General features: G+C 28.5%; 2 protein-coding genes across 2 annotated transcripts in view; both read right to left on the bottom strand.

Annotated features, from left to right (window-relative positions):
• LOC128040946 (receptor kinase-like protein Xa21) overlaps positions 1-11974 on the bottom strand; it is a 41106-nt gene extending 29132 nt beyond the window's left edge. Inside the window, exons 1-2 of the mRNA XM_052629993.1 lie at positions 11795-11974; positions 11326-11653 (exon numbers count right to left, since the gene is read on the bottom strand). Coding sequence (XP_052485953.1) covers positions 11326-11653; positions 11795-11897 — 431 coding nt within the window. The 5' untranslated portion in view covers positions 11898-11974. The remainder of the gene's footprint in view (positions 1-11325; positions 11654-11794) is intronic.
• LOC105766326 (receptor kinase-like protein Xa21) overlaps positions 1-25227 on the bottom strand; it is a 161521-nt gene that overhangs the window by 120232 nt on the left and 16062 nt on the right. Inside the window, exons 4-7 of the mRNA XM_052630431.1 lie at positions 15067-15357; positions 14613-14834; positions 14430-14501; positions 13244-13648 (exon numbers count right to left, since the gene is read on the bottom strand). Coding sequence (XP_052486391.1) covers positions 13244-13648; positions 14430-14501; positions 14613-14834; positions 15067-15357 — 990 coding nt within the window. The remainder of the gene's footprint in view (positions 1-13243; positions 13649-14429; positions 14502-14612; positions 14835-15066; positions 15358-25227) is intronic.

Genomic DNA, 25227 nt, shown 5'->3' with positions numbered 1-25227 from the left:
TGGGCCTGTGTGGTGTGTAGATTTCCCATGTGAATTCGTTTGATATTTTTAGGATAAATCATTCTTTAAATCGTATTGCTGATGTTTTAATTTATGCATTTAGGATCTGGTAGTCTTGTAGGTGTTTTCGCATAAACAATTCGAACCATGTGTGTAACGAAAAACCCGACAACAACGAGCGACGAAAGCTAAAAAATTGCACTGTCGATGCCACACGGCCATGTGACAAGCCGTGTGCTGGACCGTGTGCAACACACTATCTGAGCTAGTTGAGCCATGTGAAACAAGAAACTAAGAAAATCCAATCTAACAAAGAAAATAACTTGATGTCCAAAAGCTACCATGAACCGTAATTCATGGGAAGGCTTGTTGCTCATTTTATTGGTTTCCATTTTGACTTTTGCAAAAGAAGTTTGAATTTTGAAGAGAGCCTAGTACGTGAGAGCAAAAGAAAGAATTCTATAAAGATTTTGAATTTTGAATTTTGAATTTTGAAGCAAATTTTCATTAAGATTGAAGATTTGTAATTAATTTCTTAGGAGATTATCACGAGTTCCTTAATTTTTTCAGTTATATTGCCCTTTGGATGTTTTTATTTTTAATCATGAACTAATTTTCTAAATACGTAAGAGAGATGAACCCTATGATAGATTGTGACACCCCAAAGCCGACCGGGATAGACCGACCCAAATTCGAAGCATTACATTAGCAACCTAAGTGACTCACTAGCTAACGACCACCCAAAACACACCCCGACCTTATAACACCTCAATCTTATTTAATTATTAGTTATTTTAGAGATTCTTAGCTTTGACAACTTCTCTCCACCACTTCTCTTACGCTCCTTCCAGGATCTTGCTTTTTGTCTGTTGAAAACTCAAATGAACAAAATAAAGTGAATTTATGAGTTTTGTTTTCTTTTAAAATATTTTTAATATTTTGTGGATATCAAGAGATACCAAAATTATTTCATTAAGAAATTTTAATTCACTCGAAAAGTTAGTGTTTTATTTCAAGGGATCATAATTAATCATTAGATTTCTGAATTTTAAATTTTGAATTTTTGACAATTGCGTAATTAATAAGTACCAATTTTGAGTGTTGTAGGGCTAGTACAATCTTCCTTACACATAACCGACTCTTGATCTAATAAATATTTGTCCTTATACTTTGATCTAAATATTTTGATCTAATAAATGTAAAAAACCTTTTAAACAAAATAAGGTTGAAATAATCTATTTGTCTTTATACTTTGATAAAATTTAAGATTTAGTCTGTATACCTAAAAGGTTAAAATTAAGTCTTCTTGTTTTTATTTAAAATCTTAGTCCTATCGTTAATTTTTTTGTTAAAATTTATCAACTTGACATATTAATTAGGTTTCCTTATATGTCGTGGTATACGACTAACACAAAATAAACAAGTTGACAAATTCTGACAAAAAATATCAAAGATGGTAATAATTTAATTAAAATTTTTAAATTGAAAAAGTAGGAATTAAATTTATAACTTTTAAAGTACAAAAATGAACTTATTGAAATACAAGAACTAACAACATATGTTAAAATATTACTAGTAAATTATATATCTACAACAAGAATTGTAAAATTCTGCACCTTTCGTTATAATATGATTTATTAATTTTAAATTTTTACAGAATAATATGCTTTAAACTATTTTTTGTATCACTTATAAAAATTATAATAAACTTACAAAATGATTTCATCATATTTAATTATTAACGGGAAAAATGATACCATATATATTTTGTATATATTAAGATTCCGAATCATTAATTATATATCTACACATTATAATAAATTCATCTTTCAAAATTTTCCTTATAATTAAATCATAAATTACATTTATAATATTAAAAATATATTATATCATAAATATTCTTTCAAATATTTTTTAATGTTTAATAATAAGTTAATTTATAAAATATTCTTTCAAGAAATTAACGTGATGAGATCATTAGGTGCTTGGATTTGGTGATGGGGGATGAAGAGAAAAGGGATGGAAGTGAAGAAAAATGTTGAGAAATGGAAAGGGTTAGCGAGGGAAGCCGCCATGAAAGTTTATTGGTTCTATGGATATGAACCTTCAAGCTTTTGTGGATGATGTTACTCAAAGGTTGTTGCAAGTAAATTTTAAAAAAAATTAGGTAAAAAGAAAAAAAATTAGGTAAATTTTAAAATTTTAAAATTTTATCATTAATAAGTATTTGTCTTAGTGGTTAAGTATTTGAGTCGTGTTTATAAAATTAATTTTTAATTTTTGCGTGGGTCGGGTAGGTGGTTGAGTTTGAGTCCATTTCGAACTCTGGAAAAAGGTGGTTAGTTATCTGAGATGGGGTTAGTGCTTAGTAGATTTGGATTTGGTTTATTTTAAAATTTATTAATCAATTTGTTAAAAAATTAAATTAGTTTTTTCCTAATTTTTGGCTCACCATTCTTTCTTTTGTTTTTCTTTATGCTTTCTTTTTCTTTTCTTTTTCTGTTACCTTTCAAGTCACGTCGATTTGTTCCTATTTTACTTTTGAGTTTTTCTTTTCTTTCCTTTACGCTCCTCCCTCTACGATCGGGTCTTAATTCCTTAATTATTTTCTCTTTGTTGGCGTTGCTCATTCGTAAGTGGGTTAGTAAAAGAAATGTGTTAATTTTTGGATTATGGAGTTGATCGTTTTTAATCAATTCTCCAGTAAGTTGACTCGTTTGCTGTTGTTATGTGCTAGGGTAAGAGATTAATTCTGATTTGGGCCTGTGTGGTTGTGTAGATTTTCCATGTGAATTCGTTTGATATTTTTAGGATAAATCATTCTTTAAATCGTATTGCTACCATCGCTAATGTGATGTTTTAATTTATGCATTTAGGATCTAGTAGTCTTGTAGGTGTTTTCGCATAAAAAATTCGAACCATATGTGTAACGAAAAACCTGATAACAACGAGCGACGAAAGCTAAAAAATTGCACTATCGACGCCACATGACCATGTGACAAGCCGTGTGCTAGACCGTGTGCAACACAGGATCTGGGCTAGTTGAGCCGTGTGGAACACACAGATGTGTGTGAAGACGTGTGCCACGCCATGTGGGCCACACGAGCTGGCCATTTAGGCCGTATGGGACCAAAATTCTAAATTTTTTCCTAGGGTTATACATAGTGTGTATATTTGTCTCTAAATTGAAAAATTCTAAACAACTCTAAATAAATGGAAAGCAGCAAATTACCTGACGAGGCAAGCTAGGTCAATTACGACCATTGTGTTATACTTGTCTCTGAATTGAAAATTTTAGAAGAAAATAAAGAGAAAGAGTTAGAAAATACTTGAAAATAGTTAAAATTTATATCTGATTGATTGGATAAACTACAATCACCCATAATAGACCTTGTACTTGACTTTTTGTTGAGGGAGATTGACTCGTTTAGGAGAAGTCTTTTGAGTGTTGTTTGCTAGGCAATCGGTGCTGCCCTCAACAACTAATGGTAGTGTCCCCATGTCGGGATTTTATCCCTAGCCTCTACGGAATAATCATTGAGGATATGTGCGTAGGGATTCAAACTACCAACCAATGCATTTGTAGCCTTTACCTTGCAACCATCTCCATGAACCCATAGGGTTCTTAGCGGAATCAAGAAACGAAACCCTAACGTGAGAACATTACCATTTGTTGAAGGCTTTGTTAATAGGGTCATACCTAGGGAAGTTGGCAGGGGTCCAACCCCCCTTAAAATGAAAAAAATTCCATTTAGGCCCTTTAAAATTTTTAAAATTTTAAATTAATAAAAGTAAAATTGTACTTTGGCCCCCAAAAAATGATAAAATTTTGATTTAATCCTTTAAAAATTATAAAATACAGACTATTAAAATGGTGAACTTGCATTTTGACTATCGTAAAAATTACAATTTAATTTCACCCCCTAAAAAGATTTTCTGGATTTGCCTCTAATAAAATCTTTGGAAAATGATTAAAATAAAATTATTCTGTAAATGAAAAAAGAAACTAAGAAAATCCAATCTAACAAAGAAAATAACTTGATGTTCAAAAGCTACCATGAACCGTAATTCATGGGAAGGCTTGTTGCTCATTTTATTAGTTTCCATTTTGATTTTGCAAAAGAAGTTTGAATTTGGACGAGAGCCTAGTACGTGAGAGTAAAAGAAAGAATTCTATAAAGATTTTGAATTTTGACTTTTGAAGCAAATTTTCATTAAGATTGAAGATTCGTAATTGATTTCTTAGGAGATTATCACGAGTTCTTTATTTTTTCCAGTTATATTGCCCTTTGGATGTTTTTATTTTTAATCATGAACTAATTTTCTAAATATGTAAGAGAGATGAACCTTATGATAGATTGTAACACCCTAAAGCCGAATGGGCCAGACCGACCCGAATTCGAAGCATTACAATAGCCACCTAAGTGACTCACCAGCTAACGACCACCCAAGACACACCCCGACCTTATAACACCTCAATCTTATCTAATAATTAGTTATTTTAGAGATTCTTAGCTTTGACAAGTTCTCTCCACCACTTCTCTTACGCTCCTTCCAGGATCTTGCTTTTTGTCTGTTGAAAACTCAAATGAACAAAATAAAGTGAATTTACGAGTTTTATTTTTTTTTAAAAATCCTTTTAATATTTTTGTGGATATCAAGAGATACCAAAAATTATTTCACTAAGAAATTTTAATTCACTCGAAAAGTTAGTGTTTTATTTCAAAGGATGATAATTAATCATTAGATTTCTCAATTTTAAATTTTGAATTTTTGACAATTACGAAATTAATAAGTACCAATTGAGTGTTGTAGGGATAGTACAATCTTCCTTACACATAACCGACTCTTGATCTAATAAATATTTGTCCTTATACTTTGATCTAAATATTTTGATCTAATAAATGTAAAAACCTTTTAAACAAAATAAGGTTGAAATAATCTATTTGTCTTTATACTTTGATAAAATTTGAGATTTAGTCCTTATACCTAAAAGGTTAAAATTAAGTCTTCTTGTTTTTATTTAAAATCTTAGTCCTATCGTTAATTTTTTGGTCAAATTTATCAACTTGACATATTAATTAGGTTTTCCTTATATGTCGTGGTATATGACTAACACAAAATAAACAAGTTGACAAGTTTTGACAAAAATATCAAAGATGATAATAAATTAATTAAAATTTTAAATTGAAAAAGTAAGGAATTAAATTTATAACTTTTAAAGTACAAAGAATGAACTTATTGAAATACAAGAACTAACAACATATTTTAAAATATCACTAGTAAATTATATATCGACAACAAGAATTGTAACCTCTTATATTATATTCTTGTATCTATTTTTCATCTTTCATTATAATATGATTTATTAATTTTAATATTTTTATAGAATAATATGCTTTAAATTATTTTTGTATCATTTATAAAAATTATAATAAACTTACAAAATGATTTAATGATATTTAATTATTAACGAAAAATTATATCATATATATTCGGTATATATTAAGATTCCGAATCATTAATTATATATCTACACATTATAATAAATTCATCTTTCAAAATTTTCCTTATAATTAAAGCATAAATTATATTTATAATATTATAAATATATTATATCATAAATATTCGTTCAAATATTTTTTAATTTTTAATAATAAGTTAATTTATAATATATTCTTTCAATAATTTAATGTGATGAGATCGTTAGGTGCTTGGATTTGGTGATGGGGGATGAAGAGAAAAGGGATGGAAGTGAAGAAAAATGTTGAGAAATGGAAAGGGTTAGCGAGGGAAGCGGACATGAAAGTTGGTTCTATGGATATGAACCTTCAAGCTTTTGTGGATGATGTTACTCAAGGTTGTTGTAAGTAAATTTTATAAAAATTGAGGTAAAATTAAAAAATGTTAGAGCCTAATTTGTCATTATGACTAAAATGTAAAACCAAAATTTTTTGAAAATGAAAAAAATGGAAAATCACAAATTCTGTCACTTATGTTTGCTTAAAATATAGTTTTGGACACCAATCTTTTGAAGTAAATATATGGTCACCAATATTATCCATTTGTTACTTTGTAATAACTCACCTTAAACTTCAGTAATTGACGAGCGCTTCCACAAACTATGGATGATTTGGGGATAAGAACTTCAATAATTCTGGAGTTAAAAGTGTAAACTTACTACTATCTTATAAGCAAATATTGAAATTTATCATTATATTTTAATTGATACTTGTCATTACACTTTGAAAATATAAGTAAATTTACCATTTAACTCATATGTGATTGAACTTTGCAAGTAGACTTAAAATTTTATTTAATTTTATCACTAAATTTAATTTATTTAATTAAATTTACAACTCAATATAGATTTTGGTGACTTAAAACAAAATTTTTTTAGAAAAACTATTCTTTCAGATAATTTTTAATGTTTAATAATAAGTTGATTTATAAAATATAGTTTCATTGGACACAAACATCCAAGGCGGTCAACAAACCACTGGTCAAATTATTTTGGAGATATAATTTTTTTCTAAATCAAGTGAATTTACGAGTTTTGCTTTTTTTTTAAAATATATATTTTTTAATATTTTGTGGATATCAAGAGATACCAAAAATTATTTCACTAAAGAATTAATTAGTGTTTTATTTTAAGGATTCACAACTAAACATTAGATTTTTCATTTTAAATTTAGAATTTTTGACAATCACATAATTAACAAGTACTAATTTTGGGTGTTGTAGGGTTATTACAACCTTCCCTACAGCTAACAGACTCTTAAACCTACTTTATTCTCTAGAACTCAATGCAAACCTCAAGTTTATCTTTTAAAAGAATTCTAAAATATCTATATAAAAGTGATTTTTTACAAATCAGATTTAACAAAATTTTAATTTTTTAAAAATTTAAAGTGATCTAAAACATATTTTTAAGTGCTTTAGACCATCCGTGGTGATTTCTTTATTGTATTAAATGCTTGTAATCACTCCGATATATTATACTTGAGTTGTGGTAGAGTCAATTGTCAACGTGCCATAATGTTCTATTGATGGTGAAATTGAAGTTTTGTTATATTAATAGAGCTTGTCCTTCAATGCGTATAATGTGTGTTTATTATTTTTCCTTCAAATTGTATGATCTCATTCATTAAATGAATTAGTGAATTTCTCTTTAAAAGTATAATTTTAAAATTAAATACTTTATAAAATATTTAAAACTATTTAAAAATTGTCAGCGTTAAAACAATCAACAAGATATATTTTCTCTAAAAATCAATAAAACTATGTTTGAAATTTAAATTTTTTAACAATAATATATTTTAAAATTATTTACACCTTTTTATATATTTTGTCCTAACATATCATTATTTTCAACACTATCGTAATCCTATTTTGATAATTCCTTTCCATACATCCTTTTTCTACATAGAATTTCGAAAGAAAATGTGAATTAATGCAGACGTGAGAAGTCACCCAATGAAAGTGACCTAAACCGACTTATGGAAGAATCAAACAATAATTTTGTATCTTATAATAATTACATTTATTAGTTTATCAATCATTATTTCACACATAAAAACACAAAGCATAAAATTCACTTTTAAAGTATTTGGGTTGTATTTGTATTATAGGAAATGGATTTATTCTTGATGCACATGTTTTATTATATTTAAAATTAAAATTTATGATTGATTGGGTTTTAGTTGAGTTAGTATTAGTATTATTATCACTGTAGTAAAAAGTGAACTCGATCATGCTCAAATGCGTTTTATCCTCCAATTCAAGAGTTAAGAAAAATTATTGATAATTAAATTATACAATATCTAAAAAGCATTTATAAATAATATAAGGGAAAAAAAAGAGAGAAACATATTCATATCGATGGGCTCTTTCATTATTAGACCTTTTTCTCTCTCAAGTAAAAGTACTTATGATGAGGATTATGTAAAATAATGACCTGAATAATTTTTAACGTTTCATCATTGCAAAATGAAATAATAGAAAAGAAAGACTACCCATTTTATGAAATATAAATTTTAAATGAATTTTAAAATCTTTTGTAGAAAGCTATTTTTTTAGGTGATTCACCAAAGAATAAAAAGATGGGAGGTGATTCCTCCTTTTAATAAAACCTTGTGCTTTTACAAACACCAAATTATTCCTAAGCTTTACATTAATATACATGATTTATTTGTTCGTTATTATTATTTCTATGATTATAATATTATACTTATTGGACTATAATCATAACCATGTTTATTATCATTCAATAAAAATAAATAAGTGTTAGGTGTAATGGCAATGTACATTACACTGTTAATAGGAGATTAGGGTTTTGGACAAAGGAAGACTATGATTCGAATTTTGGAGGCGACATTCTTAAAATGAGCAACCACGGAGCCCAATTATGAACCATAAAATGAACATGAAAAGTACAAAAAAAAACACGTCTGTTATCAAATTAGTAATCCATCCCAAGGCTTAAATTAACAAATTTCACCATGCAACCGTGTAGACTATTTTATGTATATACTATATTTATTCTTTATGCAAATGTTTATTATATTTAAAAATTAAAATATATGGTTGATTGAGTTTTAGTTGAGTTAATATCGATATTGTTGTTAGTGCAAAAGAATGTGAGTTCAATCATGTTTAAACGTTTTATCTTCCAATTTAGGAGTTGGAGAGGATTCTCAATAGTTAAATTATATAACTTTTGTCTATTTAAAATTGGTTTATAAATAATATAAATAAAAGATTTAAAATATATATATTAATATTGATCGGCTTTTTCATTATTAGACTTTTTCCTATAGGTAAAGTATTTATGGACAGGATGATGTAAAGTTATGACCTAAATAATTTTAAACCATTCATCATTGCAAAAATGAAAATAATAGAAATGAAAGACTAGCCATTGTATGAAATTTGGCAGGCCGTGTCAATTTCGTGGATTTGCATTCTGAACTGTGAAAAAAAATGTAAATTTTAGGTTTTTTCAAACATTTTAATACGTATATATAAAAAAAAAAGAAGATAGGAGAGAACCTTCCTAGAATATTTAAGAAAACAGCTCCAAAGACACTATTGAAGCCGACTCTGAAGCAGATTTTCATCAAGATTGAAGATTCCCAGTTGATTTCTTAAGAGATTATCATGAGTTTCTTTATTTCTTTCGGTTATACTGCCCTTTGGATGTTCTTATTTTTAAGCATGAACTAATTTTCTAAATACCTAAGAGAGATGAACCCTATGATAGATTGTGGCACCCCAAACCCGATCAGGATAAAACAGCCCGCATTCGAAGCATTACATTAGCCACCTAAGTGACTCTCCAGCTAGCGACCACCCAAGACACACCCCAACCTTATAACACCTCAATCTTGTTTAATTATTAGTTATTTATTATTGCAGAAGTAAATAATGAGCCAATTTCAAACTTTTCCTAGGTAATTTAACCTAAGGGCAATTTTGTCATTTTACCACCTATTGTAAAACTAACTCGATTTTAGATCTAAGTGTTTACCAACCTTCTTTTAGTCAAATTATGCAAGCCTAAATTTTTTAGCTTAATTTGAGTTTGCTTACGATACCTAATTCAAGTTTTATTATTAATGACTAAATTGTAACTTAAACAAATTAGAATATCAATTTAAAGAGAAAAAAATTCCAAACCCCAAAACCAACACGGGCGTGTGGGTAAGTGACACGGGCGTGTGGAGACTGGAGCTATCACACATGGGCGAGTGGGATTGAAAAATATGAAATAAATTAATCCACTTAATTTTCCAACTACCATGCTATACTACCAAACCAAATATCGCTTGAAGCTTTGAATAGGGGCGAATCTAAAAAATATTAGAAGAATTATAATTAAATTATAAAATTTTGAGAAGTTATCATGTATTAATTTTTTATTTTTTAAGGGTCTTCATAGAATTTTTTTTCACATTTTGGTTGGGCCAATACCCCTGTCTGCCTCTTTAAATTTGCTTGAACCCTAAACTCAATATTCGATTTGTTGTGGAAGTTTGATACATAAAAATTTCTTTTTTAGAGGTTTAAATTATAAATTTTTGAAAGTTTAAAATAAATTTGTCTTTTTTTATTAACAAAATATAAAAGAAAAAAAAACATGTTTAGACAAGCCAAGAAACCTTTGGGATCATACGGGTGATTTTGATGATGTTTCATCCATAAAAATTTCATGGGAGGTCCAAAGGTAATTAAATGACTTGTAGGCTTGCTGAATTTCTTTGAAAGGCCCAAAGGCAATTTAACATTCACAAAATAATCTCTAAATACTGTAAAGACAAATCAAATCCACAGTAGCATTAGAGTTGATTAAGCTAAGCATTGGCAGATATTACTTTGATTTTGCATGCAATATTGGCAAAACCCCTCTTACATTAGAAAATCAACATAATCCATGAAACATTGATAGCCCAATACAAATTTCATCGACAAAAAAGTCTCTTTGTTTTGTAGAACATGATTGTAAAGATGTGGAGTTTCGTTCTTCTCATTGGCCTCCTTTAGTGTTCCTTGATCAACACAATTAGATTAGATTATGAATGATACTTTCAACTATGATAATATTAAATACAAAACACTCTAAATAACTCTAAATAAATGGAAAGCAGCAAATTACCTGATGAGGCAAGCTAGCTCAATTAAGATCATTGTGTTATACTTATCTCGAATTGAAAAATTTAGAAGGAAATAAAGAGAAAGACTTAGAAAATACTTGAAAACAGATAAAACTTATATGTCATTTAAAATAAAAAAATTCTATTTAAGCGGTTTACAATTTTAAGATTTTTAAAATTTTAAAATGATAAAGGTAAAATTGTACTTTGGCACCCCAAAAATGATAAAACTTTGATTTAATCATTTAGAAATTATAAAATATAGGCTATTAAAATTGTGAAATTATATTTTACTATACTAAAATTACAATTTAATTTTACTCCCTAAAAGGAATTTCTAGCTTCGCCCCTAATAAAATCTTTGGCAAAAGATTAAAATAAAATTATACCGTAAATAGAAAAAGAAACTAAGAAAATCCAATCTAACAAAGAAAATAACTTGATGTCCAAAAGCTACCATAAACCGTAATTCATGGGAAGGCTTGTTGCTTATTTTATTGGTTTCCATTTTGATTTTGCAAAAGAAGTTTGAATTTTGAAGAGAGCCTACTACGTGAGAGCAAAAGAAAAAAATAGTTTATATGATTAAAATTCCAGAATGGATTAAAAATGTTGAATTAAAGATAAAATTACTCACCATCTCTGTTAAAAATGTTGGATGTTGTTTAGCAACCTTTGTTTGATTTTCTTCAGCTCAACCACAACATCTTTCATATCTTTTCTTTCTTCTGGTAACTCAGCTGAACAATTCAAAGCCAACTCCATGATAGATGAAATACAATTTGCTTTAACAACAATGTACTCATCCTCTCTTCTTAGTAAATCAACATCTGCAATTTCTATCGCTCCTTTAGGCAATGAACTTTCCATCCAATGCCTTATAGTCTCTTCTTCAACAAAAACATTATCAGTTGGCTTTTTCTTTGTGAAAGTTTCTATAAGGACGATCCCATAACTATAGACGTCAGATTTTATAGAAACAATTCCTGCTGATCCAAATTCTGCATTTCAAGTATAATTAGAACATCATTCATCCTCAATTATTTCTAAAATGCTTATTCAAATATATATCCACATACACATGAAACCAAAATAAAATGTAAATTAGGAAAATAATCATACAAAAATAAAAAAGAATTCACCTGGTGCCATATACCCGGTAGTTGCAAGAGTCATGGTTTGCTTCATTACTTCACCTTCTCCCAACAATTTGGCAACGCCAAAATCTCCGACATGTGCAACCATGTCTTCATCTAGTAAAATATTGCTTGGTTTTATGTCACAATGAATTATAGGTGTTGGATGTCCATTGTGGAGGTGTTCTATACCTACCGCAACATCTATCATTATGTCGACCCTTTGTATGATATCAAGGAAACAATTTTCAGAATGTAACCATTTCTCAAGGTTTCCATTAGACATGTAATCAAGCACCAAGGCTTTGAAGTCAACACTTGAGCAGCACGTAATGACCTTCACAATATTACGATGAACTATATTACGCATAGCATCACATTCAATGTCAAAACTCCTAAATGCTCCCTCTGTTTGCAAATTGAAAACTTTTATTGCAACTTCCATTCCGTCTGAAAGCCTCCCTTTATATACATATCCAAAACTCCCTGAACCAAGCATATTGCTTTCCTCAAATCCATTAGTTGCTCGTGAAAGTTCATCATGTGAAATTCTTCTCGGTGTCTTCAAAGACAACAAATCATCTTTAATTGGTAGAGCTGTACTTCTTTGGCATCTTCTATACATAATAGTTAAGACTATTAATACTACGACAATACCAATTGTTGGTAAACCATACCTAAAAGCATGCAATATAATCATTTGGGAGTTTTTGTGGATGTCGTTTTTACAAGGTGGGACTAGCAATCTAGGTGGACCACAAAGTGCATAATTCTTCATGAATGATGTGCTAGAAAAGTTTGAAAAACATCCTTTGCTGGGAATTTCCCCTTCAAGTCTATTGAAAGACACATTAAAATACTTTAGATATAAAAGCTTTTCCAAAGATGTGGGAATGACTCCAGAGAGATTGTTATTGCATAAATCCAAGAATTCCAGACTAATTAACCCATCAAATGATTCAGGGATATGACCATGTAGTATATTATTTGATAAATCTAATGAAACCAAAGTTTGAAGACCCCCAAATGTGGATAAGATATCGCCCGTGAGAAGATTCCTTGATAAATTTAGTTTCAGTAGACTCCTCAAATTTCCAACATCAATAGCATGTGAATTGTGAAGATGGTTTGATGATAAATCTATTTCTAAGATATCTTTAAGATTCCACAAAGTTGAGGGTATTGTAGAACTCAATTTGTTGGAATCTAAGTAAAGATATCCCAAAGAAGTAATATTACCCAAACAAGAGGGTATGGATCCATGCAGCTTATTCAACCCTAAATACATCTCGTACAGTCTCTCCAAATCACAAAGGCTTTCTAAGATGGGCCCTCCTAATTTATTAGAGGAAAGAACTAGACTTTGGAGATTTCGCAGTTCTCCTATTGATGCTGGAATGAATCCACTTAATTTATTATGGCCAAGTTGTAAAAGCAATAGGTTGGTTAAGTTACCTATTTCCATAGGAATAATGCCTTGAAGCTCACAATTAGAGGCATAAAAGTATTGAAGGGATTTTGAAAGGTTCCCGATATAAGTAGGAAGAACGCCACTCAATGGATTTCCTGAAACTGATATGGTTTTCAAATTATTACAATTCGTCAAAGAAGAAAGAAAGCTCCACTCATGATCAGTAGCAGATCCTGTGATCAAATTATTGTCAAAGATTTTGAGAACTTCAAGGTGTTTTAAGCTGCCAAGCATTTTAGGGATTGGGCCAGAGAATAAGTTTGTTGACAATTCTAGTTCCTTAAGCATGGAAGCATTGGAGATAGAGTTTGGAATGTTTCCGCTAAGTTTATTTCTCCACAAAAAAAGAAACTCAAGCTTTGGAGCATTGGTGATGGGTGGTAAATTACCTGTAAAATAGCATCTTTTAGTATACATATTCATTGAATACCAAATTCACAAAATATATAATACATTAAAATAAAAACTGTAAAACTTTAAATCAATTAAGAATAAAATTTTGGCATGGAATTAAAAATACTTGATGGAATCTGACCTGCACACATAGTCGGAAATTGAAGTGAAAAACATACCTTCTAAACTGTTCAACTAAAAATACTTTAAGCATTTTTTTCCATCAAATTAACTATTTTGCCTTGACTGAAATAAAATGGTCTTACTTTTGTTATCTATTACAAATCAAACTCTTTTATGAAAAAATATTTTAAATTAAAGAAAAAAGAAAATTCAATATCTTCTAAATAATTTTTAGATTTTCTACAGATGATTTAATGATGATAAAAATTATTAGCACTATTTTGAAATAACAAAAATTAGTGATATATTTTAATTATATTTATTATATATTAGTTTTAATAATTTTTTAATTATATGAAGTAAAACTATATTGTATACTAAATATGGTACATATACTTTCATTATAACTTGAAAATTTATTATATAAATTAATATATTTTAATTATATTCAACCATTTGAATAACAAAATAAAAAACAATTAGAATAATTTATTTTTAAAGTTTAATGGAAATTAAAAAATTAAAAATAAATCAATTCATATAAATCTTATTGTTTTTATCATATTAAAATGATAAAAGTATATGACATAAATAGAAGAAACAAATTCAACACAATGTTTTTGGAGTTTGGAAAAATTAAAGTGAAAAACATACCTTCTAATTTGTTGTTAAATAGATCTATTTCTTCGAGCGTAGTTGAATTAAAAATACTTGATGGAATTTGACCTGCACACATAGTAAAAAAATTGAAGTGAAAAACATATCTTCTAAACTGTTCAACTAAAAATACTTTTGTTATCTATTACAAATCAAACTTTTTTGTGAAAAAATTATTACCAGATAATTCATTCCAACCCAGGTAAAGCCTTTCAAGCTTGGGAAGATATTGACACATATCATTAGGCAAACTACTTGATAGGCTATTGTTGGAGAGATTAACGGTCTTCAGAGAAGAAATGTTGAAGATCGAAGTTGGAATCTGACCTGTAAGGCCTTTAATTGCTTTAATACTAAGCAGCTGCAAACCAAGAAGATTACCGATTTCCTCAGGAATTTGACCTGCACGCATAGTCGAAAAATCAAGGTGCCAAATTACCTATTGTGTTAGCATAAGTCAAAGAGGTTTTCTTTTCTGTTCTACAGGAATATGGAGATGTTAGATTTTAATATATTTTAGCATATGTTTTTTCATCAAATGAAATAAAAAGTTTTTCCTTTTGTTATCTATTACAAATCAAACTCTTTTATAAAAAAAATACTTTAAATTCAAGAAATCAAGGAAATTGATTACCTTCTAGATTATTAAACCCCAAATATAATTCCTGGAGTTGTGTTAGATTTCCAATACTTCTTGGAATGATCCCCATAAATTGATTATAGGACAACGACAAATTTTTAAGGTTGTTGCATTTGCCCATGCCAAATGGAATGTTACCAGATAATTCATTCCAACTCAGGTAAAGCCCTTCAAGCTTGGGAAGATGTTGACACATATCATTAGGTAAACTACCTGATAGGCTATTGTTGGAGAGATCAATGGTCTTCAGAGAAGAAATGTTGAAGATCGAAGTTGGAATCTGACCTGTAAAGCCTTTAATTGCTTTAATATTAAGCAGTTCCAAATTAAGAAGTTTAAATCAATTAAGAATAAAATTTTGGCATGGAAAAATGTGATGAAATCAATTAGAAAGCTGAGACATAATAAGAAGTTTTGAGTAGTAATTAGTCCTTGTGATTTGTATAGACAAAACATATAATACACTAATAATTTTTAAAATATTGTAAAACTTAAAATAAAATAAAAATAAAAGTTTGGCACGAGAATGTGGCATCTAATCAATCTTAAAAATGAGATGACATTGAATAATAATTAGTTATGATTTGGGAAACAAAATGTTAGAGCCATTGCTTTTAATATAAACTGGTATGATTTTTATCTATTGGGTTAATTATTTATTTTTATTAAATTATAGTGTAAAATTTAAAGATTATTATTTGCTCAAAATTTTTGTATTTTTCGTACATTCAAAATTTAATCTTTATATTTTTATTTTCTCTAATTTAGTCTCTCTACTTTTTGAATTGAATTTAGGTTCATTTATTAACACTATTAAAAAAATTCTGTTAGTATGGCATTTTGAAAATAAAATAAATTTGATATCTATGTTTTAATTATTCCAAATATTGTTTTACTATTTCAAGATAATTTTTTTGTGTCTAGAGCAATATCTTAAGAACTATTGTTGCATGTCTAATTATTCTAAAGAATTGTCGATTGAGTCTTAGCTTGATTGCCATGTGCATTGTTGCCAATGTAGGAGAATGTGGGTTCAAGTATGCTAAAGTGTATTATCTCCTATTTATGAATTGGGGAGTTGATAAAGTACTAGATTTTGATATAATTTAAAATATTAAAATTTATTAAAATATTTTTATAAAAATTGATTGTACCACAATATACAATTTTAATATCAAAATTTTAATTTTTTTTAAATATTAGCGAATATATACTTTTTTTTCAAGTTACACAATTTTACTAGTTTTTACTTCTTTTTTAATTTTATCGTCTTTTATAGTTTCTAATAATTTTTACAATATTTAGCAATTTTAACAATTTTAATAATTTTCTAAAGTATATGACCAAAATAGAACAAACAAATTCAACACCATGTTTTTGGAGTTTGAAAAATTAAAGTGAAAAATATACCTTCTAATTTGTTGTTAGATAGATATATTTCTTCGAGTGTAGTTGAATTAAAAATAATTGATGGAATCTGACCTGCACACATAGTCAAAAATTGAAGTGAAAAACTTACCTTCTAAATTGTTCAACTAAAAATACTTTAAGCATATTTTTTTTCCCATCAAATTAACTAGTTTGCCTTGAATGAAATAAAATGCTCTTACTTTTGTTATCTATTACAAATCAAACTCTTTTATGAAAAAAAATACATTAAGCATATTTTTTAAGGTTGTTGCATTTGCCCATGCCAAATGGAATGTTACCAGATAATTCATTCCAACTCAGGTAAAGCCCTTCAAGCTTGGGAAGATGTTGACACATATCATTAGGCAAACTTCCTGATAGGCTATTATTGGAGAGATCAACGGTCTTTAGAGAATAAATGTTGAAGATCGAAGTTGGAATCTGACCTGTAAGACCTTTAATTGCTTTAATATTAAGCAATTCCAAACCAAGAAGATTACCGATTTCCTCAGGAATTTGACCTGCACACATGGTCGAAAAATCAAGGTGTCAAACTACCTATTTTGTTAGCATAAGTCAAAGAGGTTTTCTTTTCTGTTCTACAGTAATTTGGAGATGTTAGATTTTAATATATTTCAGCATATATTTTTCATCAAATGAAATAAAAAAATTTTCCTTTTGTTATCTATTACAAATCAAACTCTTTTATAAAAAAAGACTTTCAATTCAAGAAATCAAGGAAATTGATTACCTTCTAGATTATTGAACCCCAAATATAATTTCTGGAGTCGTGTTAGATTTCCAATACTTCTTGGAATGATCCCCATGAATTGATTATAGGACAATGACAAACTTTTAAGGTTGCTGCATTTGCCCATGCCAAATGGAATGTTACCAGATAATTCATTCCAACTCAAGTAAAGCCCTTCAAGCTTGGGAAGATGTTGACACATATCATTAGGCAAACTACCTGATAGGCTATTGTTGGAGAGACTAATAGCTTTCAAAGAAGAAATCTTGAAGATGAAAGATGGAACCTGGCCAGATAATTGATTCAATTCCAAGTTCAAGATCTCTAGATTAGACATGTTAACAAGTGTTTCAGGGATTGTGCCTGTAAAGTTATTATTTTTCATTTTCAGCCTTCGAACTCTTTGTAAGTTCCCTAGCCATGATGGAATTTCCCCATTAAGACGGTTGTAGCTTAATCGAAGGATCCTCAAACGACGCAATTGGCCCAATTCTTTAGGAAGATAGCCATAGAAATGGTTGCTACTCAAGTCGAGAGAGAGTAGAAGTGAAAGATTTCCAAGGTGTGGAGGGATAGTACCCCTAAGATTCATGCTTGTAAGATTCAAAACTATAACTCTTTTATGGAGGATACCACAAGTAACACCAATCCAATTGCAAACAGAGGTTGAGGCCGTCCAATTGTTTGCCAAGACATTTTGAGGACCTGCAATGTGATCCTTAAACTCGAGAAGTGCAAACTGATCGGAGTTGAGATTCTTGACTGTCATAGCCCAGCAAAGTATGGAACATGGTATGAATAAAGCTAAGAGAAGATGAAAGCAAGCTTTGTAGTTCATGATTGCAAGATGGAATAAGGCAAGAAAATAAAAAAAGTAGGAAAAGGGAAGTTGAGTGGATAAAATAGTTTGGATGATGAAGAAAAGCCCAGAGAGCATGCTTTAATATGTTTCAACCCTCGCACACTTGATAAACTTGATAAATTTAAGACTACCCTAAAAATTAAAAAGGAAAGCAAAGTTTTGAAGAAATTTCAAAATAAATATCAAGTCTTCCTCTTTAAAAAATACGTACAAGGAAGCGGAGTTTCAAAATTTCTCCTAAATTTTCTTCACATTACTCCACATAATCCATTAAAAAAAACTTAAAAAGTATATTTTATTAATTAATATATATTCTTTTATTTTCAGAATAATAAATTGTTTAAAATATGCTATTAGTCCCTGTAATTTAAAAGTTAAAAAAATCCAATCCTCCTATTTTCTAATTTAAGAATTCTAGTCCAATCATTTTTAATTCCATTAAAAATTTCAACTTAATAGGTTTTTATTATAATATGCAACAAGATATGAAGGCAGTCTACTCAAGATATATCTAAGTTTACAGATTTTAATAGAAAATACTTACAATCCTAATGGTAGGACTAAGTTTTTAAACTAGAAAAGTAAGAAGACTTTATTTTAACTTTTAAGTACAAGGATTAAATTTTAACTGTTGTCAAAGTACAAGGACTAACAAAATATTTTGATCTAATAAATGTAAAAAATTTTAAACAAAATAAGGTTGAAAAATCTATTTGTCCTTGTACTTTGATAAAATTTGAGATTTAGTCCTTATATTTAAAAGGTTAAAAATTAAGTCTTATTGTTTTATTTAAAAATCTTAGTCCTATCCTTAATTTTATTTTTCAAAATTTTCAACTTTACATATTAATTAGGTTTCCTTATATGTCGCGGTATCAATCAAAACTTAATTAACATCCATCAATACGTCATACATAAAATACGCAAGCATAAAATACAGTTAAAAGTAATTGGGATCTCGAGTGCATCAAATTCCTCCTTTTATTATTAAATGTTTTTATTTTAGTTACTCTAATAAAATATATCCAAATTGTAATAGAGTTAACATTTATTGTGTAAAAAATATTTTAAACTTTTTCAATTGTAGTTTAATTCTAGAAGAAATATTTCATTTATAAAACCATAAAACTTTAAAAATATTAACTCTGTTAAATAAAAATTATTTTTTTAAATAGTAAATGTTAACTTTATTAACACAAATGGGTCTTTAGGGCTAAACTTCAGTAATTGACGAGCTCTTCCACAAACTGTGGATGATTTGGGGATAAAAACTTCAATAATTATGGAGTTATAGTGTAAATTTGCCACTATATTATAAGTGTATTGAAATTTATCACTATATTTTATTTGATGTTTATCATTACACTTTGAAAATATAAGTAAATTTACCATTTAACTCATATTTAACTTTGCAAGTAAACTTAAAATTTTATTTAATTTTGTCACTAAATTTGATTTGTTCAATATAGATTTTGGTGACTTAAAACAAAATTAATAAAAATTATTCTTTCGGATATCTTTTAATGTTTAATAATAAGTTAATTTATAAAATATATTTTCATTGGACATAAGCCTCCAAGGCGGTGAACCACCGATCAAATTAATTTGGAGATATCTTTTTCTAAATAAAGTGAATTTATTTAGTTTTATTTTATTTTAAAATATTTTTAATATTTTTGTGGATATCAAAATTATTTCACTAAGAAATTTTAATTCACTCGAAAAGTTAGTGTTTTATTTCAAGGGTCATAATTAATCATTAGATTTCTCAATTTTAAATTTTGAATTTTTTGACAATTGCTTAATTAATAAGTACCAATTATGAGTGTTGTAGGGCTAGTACAATCTTCCTTACACATAATCGACTCTTGAACTTACTCTTTTCTCTAGAATTCAATGTAGACCTCAAATTTATCTTTTGGAAAGAATTTTAAAATCGTATAAAGGTGTTTTTTTGTGACCGATCACACTTAACAAAAATTTAAAAATTATTAAAAAATAATTTCTTTTTGAAATTTAAAGTGATCTAAAGACATATTTTTAAATTCTTTGGACCATCTATTGCTGATTTCCTTATTATATTAAATGTTTGCAATCACTCCTAATATATTGTGCTTGAGTTGTGACAGAGCAAATCGTCAACGTGCCATATTGATCTATTGATGCTGAAACTGAAGTTTTTGTTATATTGATAGAGCTTGTCCTTCAATGTATACAACGTGTTTATTATTTTTCTCCCTTCAAATTGTATGATCTTATTCATTAAATGAATTAATGAATTTTCCTTTTAAAAAAGATATATTTTTAAAATTAAATACTTTATAAAATTTTAAAACTATTTAAAAGTTGTAAGCCTTAAAACAATCAACAAAATATATTTTTCTCTAAAAAAAATCAATAAAAATATGTTTAAAATTTTTTAACAATAATATATTTTAAAATTATAGTAACGCTATAAATATATATATATATATTTACTAATTATATACACCTTTCCATACATCCTTTTTCTACATAGAATTTCAAAAGTAAATGTGAATTAATGTAGACGTGAGAAGACTTAGAGGTAAGTCACCCAACGAAAGTGTCCTAAACCGACTTACGGAAGAATCAAACAATAATTTTGTATCTTATAATATATTTAATTACATTTATTAGTTTATCAATCAAAACTTAATTAGAATCCATCAATACTTCACACATCAAAAACCCACATAAAATTCACTTTTAAATTATTCGGGAAATATTTGTATTATAGGAAATGGGTTAAATTAGTTTTTTATTATTAAATGTATTATCTTAATCTTTGTATTAGGTATGAATGATATCTCCTAAATTGAAGCTAGAGCTATTCTTGAAAGACTGAAATCAGGATTCAGATGTGTTGAGATGGAAAGTGGCAACACAATGCTGATTGATACTATTTGTAATGGGTTGGCTACAATAAGTATTGCTGCTGAAGTAAGACAAATTTACAATTGGTGTTCCAAAATTTTGGGAAGTCAAATTTCGACATTTTCAGCGGAATGCCAATAAAGTTGTTGATTGCATAGCTATGGCAAATGGAGGCATAATTGAGTAGCTGGTTATCTTGGAAGATCCTTCGCATTATGTGAAATGCTAGCTTGAAGAAGATATTAGACAGTCATTGGTGACTGATGATAATTTTCATTTGGATTGATGAGCGCTTAATTTTCTAAGCTTATGTTCAACCAAAAAAAAAATGTGTCTAAATTGTAATAGAGTTAACATTTAGCATTTAAAAAATATCTTAAAAATTATTCTTTTTCAATTGCAGTTCAATTCCAAAAATATCGATGATGAACCCGAACATAAAAATTACAAAAAAAAAAACATATCTATTAGCAAACCAACAATCCATGTCTAAACTTAAATTAACAAAATTCGCCACATAACCCAATACAATATATATATATATATATATATTAGATTTATTCTAGATGCACATGTTTTATTATATTTAAAAATTAAAATATATGGTTGACTGAGTTTTAGCTGAGTTGATATTGGTATTATTGTCATGTAAGAAAATTTAAGTTTAATCGTGTTCAAATGTGTTTTATCCTCTAATTCAAGGGTTAGAAAAGGTTATTGATAATTAAATTATACCAACTTTTGATATTAAAAAAGGATGTATAAATAATATAAGGGAAAAAAAAGAGAAACATATTCATATTGATGGGCTCTTTCAATATTAGACTTTTTTTCTCTCACAAGTAAAAGTAGTTATGGAGAGGATCATGTAAAATAATAACCTGAATAATTTTAAACGTCTCATCATTGCAACAATGAAATAGTAGAAAAGAAAGAGTAGACATTCTATGAAATTTATAATTCCAACCGTGAATAAAATATAAATTTTATGAATGTGGACAAGCAATTTTATTTAACTTTTTTAAAAGTCATTTTGTTTGTTTCCTAACCACCATGAAATTACTTTTCACAATTCATCTTTTTAAATGAGAAACATTTTCCACAATTTGCCATCACTTTAACATACCCTAACTTTTCTATGATTAGTCCTTGGTTTGCTTTGGGTGCAATCTTCCAACAATTAGTGTATCACGAGTTTCGTTTTCTTTAAAAAATATTTTTGTGGATATGAGGAGATAATGAAAATTATTTTACTATGAAATTTTAATAAAACTTTAAAATAAGTAATTTATTTTAAGAGATCACAATTAAACATTAGATTTCTAATTTTTTAATTTTACAATTTTTTGACAATTACATAATTAATAAGGTACCAATTTTGAGCATTGTAGGAATGTTATAACCTTCCCTAAACATAATCAACTCTTGAGCATGATGGATCCTAGACCTTCTCCTCTATTCTTGTACCACAAATTGCTTTGAGTGTGGGTTCGAGCAATCACAAATTAAACACAAACCAGAGATAATTTATTACTTTTAATAGCAAAGTAATTCTCTCTCAATAGAAACCAATAGAATTGTAATTCCCATAAAATAAAATTTGTTCTCTGAAAATATATTCTCACTACTTTCTAGCAGAATAACAATATGTGAAACTTATGTCTTGTGTTAATAGCTTTACTAGTACTATCTATTTATAGGGAGAGATAAGAGAATCCTGGTTGAATTACTAAAACACGAATAATATTTATTTCATAGAAGACAATTTCATAGAAAACCTATGTCTTGTGTTAATAATGTTGAATTTGTTTGTACAAGCTTCTAATACACTTGTTGGGACATTCTTTGACTTTTATCTATTCTCTCAAAAAGTTAAAGTTCAAAGTTGCATTAAACTCAAAGAAGATAACCATTAGCAAACCAGCTCACAACCCTGCTCAAGCTAATCCTACAACTCATTCAACTTCATCATCAAGCACCAATGTTCTTGCTTATCCTTATGGAATTAAATAAAACACAAAAGCTCTTTAAGAGTTATTTCAACAGACTTCTTTAATGGTAAATGACAATCCACTCTATTGATGCTTCTTTGCCCAACTCATGATTTAAAAGAAGTTTCTACTCATGGATCAAGTGTAGCTCGCCAGTTATCATTAAGGAGAAAAAAGAGTCAATCAAGTGAAATTTATATTCCAACATCTCCCCCGGAACCAAATTTCAGAGTGATGAATGTCATGACAACTGACACTACATTCTTATAAGAATAAGTAGATCTCTAGCAAAAACGATGGAGAGTCTTACTACAAGCATAAAAGGAATGGATGATCAAATTGAACATCTTAGAGGAAGTAACCAATCCTCTTCCGACGAAACTCAACATCCTCTTCACAACGTTGTTGGAATCAAATTTGTTGAAGGACTTTAAAGTGTTTCTCTAGATCAAGTTAAGGAGCTCATTAAAGAAACCATCAAAGATCAAGTCAAAAGTGTTGTTCTGCCTTCATATACATACTCGAAGTCATACATTTGAAGGACTTATCATTTGAATATGCCTAAACATTATCTACTTCTAAAATTGCAATAGTTTGATGGTAAAGAAGATCCATGTAAACATGTTGCTCACTTCGTGGAAACTTGTGATCACGTCGATGTAACACTCCACTCGCGACCTAATCGCTGGATTCGAGAAGAGAGATACCAAAACCATGTTGGAAAAATTTGGTTTGAAAATGGTTTTATTTATAGAGGAAAATAAAATTTTGAAAACTGACTCGGTTTGTGATATTTATGGCAATAAATGTTAAACCGAAATTGTAAATGTGTTTTTGAATAACCAAATCCTTGATGTTTTGTAGCTTTCAACCAAATGATCTTCTTCACTATTCTCATACCACAAAATGCTTTGAAGTGTGGGCTTGAACCAATTGAATCAAAACACAAAACTAGAAAAAGTTTTTATTCTTTTCGGGGTAAAACCTAAAATTTTCTCTTATTTAATAGAAACCAGTAGAAATGTTATTTTGGAAAAATATATTTAATAGTTAAGAATAAATTCTCCATATTTTTCAATAGAGTAACAATCTCTCAAAGTTGTGTATAAATCCCTACTGATGTCGTTTAATTATAAGAAGAGAATATAGAACCCTTGTGGAATTGTAGAAGCTTATTTCAACTAGAAAAATAATTTCCTACTTAGAGTAGGAGCACGGTGGATGGCATCCCCTAGTATTCCTACTAGGGTTGTCGCCCCTTCGTATTCCATGAAGAGATTTTGGATCTCTCTCACATTAGATCCAAATATGAGTACTTCTCGAGCATTTAGACTTAGTACTTTGTAATTTGATCCAACTCAATTCTATTTTTTTCCCAAAATAAACTTCAATATTTTACATTAAATAATTTTCTCATCCAAATTTTACCCTCAATAGAATTTTTGAGAAAATATATTTAATATTTCACAATTCAACTTGTTCATTATGATCGAATGCTTTATTTTCATTTTCTAGATTTTAGATAGCTCAAAAAATAAACTCATTCTCCTGATCATTTTTAAGTAATTCATCTACATTTGCAAATGAATCATTTCTCATTTTCATTTCCAAATGATTTCATTTCTCCATTTCGAAGAAATGTATAATCATTCCTGAATGTTTCCAATTTCTTTATTTCTATTCATTTCGATTCAAACACGCAATTCATTTATGGTTTCAACAAGCTAGTGAAGGAACTAAATGGACATATACAATTAGGGCTCAAATGATTTATATTTGAAGTTTCAACTTTTCATCTATTAATTATAAACTCATTTAGTCACAAAGTCATTCCATTATAGTATCATGACTAAGCTTGTGGTTCCCCAAACCTGGACGAGACAGTCTTACCCAAAATTTGAAAGTTACATTAGCCACCAAAATGATTCTCTATTAAAATACTACAAAATAGACCAACCAACCATGCACACCACACATTTTCAACATAAATCATAATAAAATTAATCCTAATTGCATTCCTTTCTAAACATACCATAAAAATGAAGCAAAAAAATTCATGTTTAGGTCACCTGCGAACCCACCCACTTATAAACCTAGTAGCTCGCATCAACCTGGCGAGCACCAGCTCAAGACCTCCTTGCGACCCCAGCTCGTTGCTAGCCCTACAAACCACTAGTTTGCTACTACCCTACGACCCCTAAATATTGGCGAACCTAGACACACAACTCCCCTTTTGTTTTAACAGA

This window comes from Gossypium raimondii, chromosome 5 (genome assembly GCF_025698545.1).
Source record: "Gossypium raimondii isolate GPD5lz chromosome 5, ASM2569854v1, whole genome shotgun sequence".
Lineage (NCBI taxonomy): Eukaryota > Viridiplantae > Streptophyta > Magnoliopsida > Malvales > Malvaceae > Gossypium > Gossypium raimondii.
This window is presented reverse-complemented; position numbering and strand designations above follow the sequence as displayed.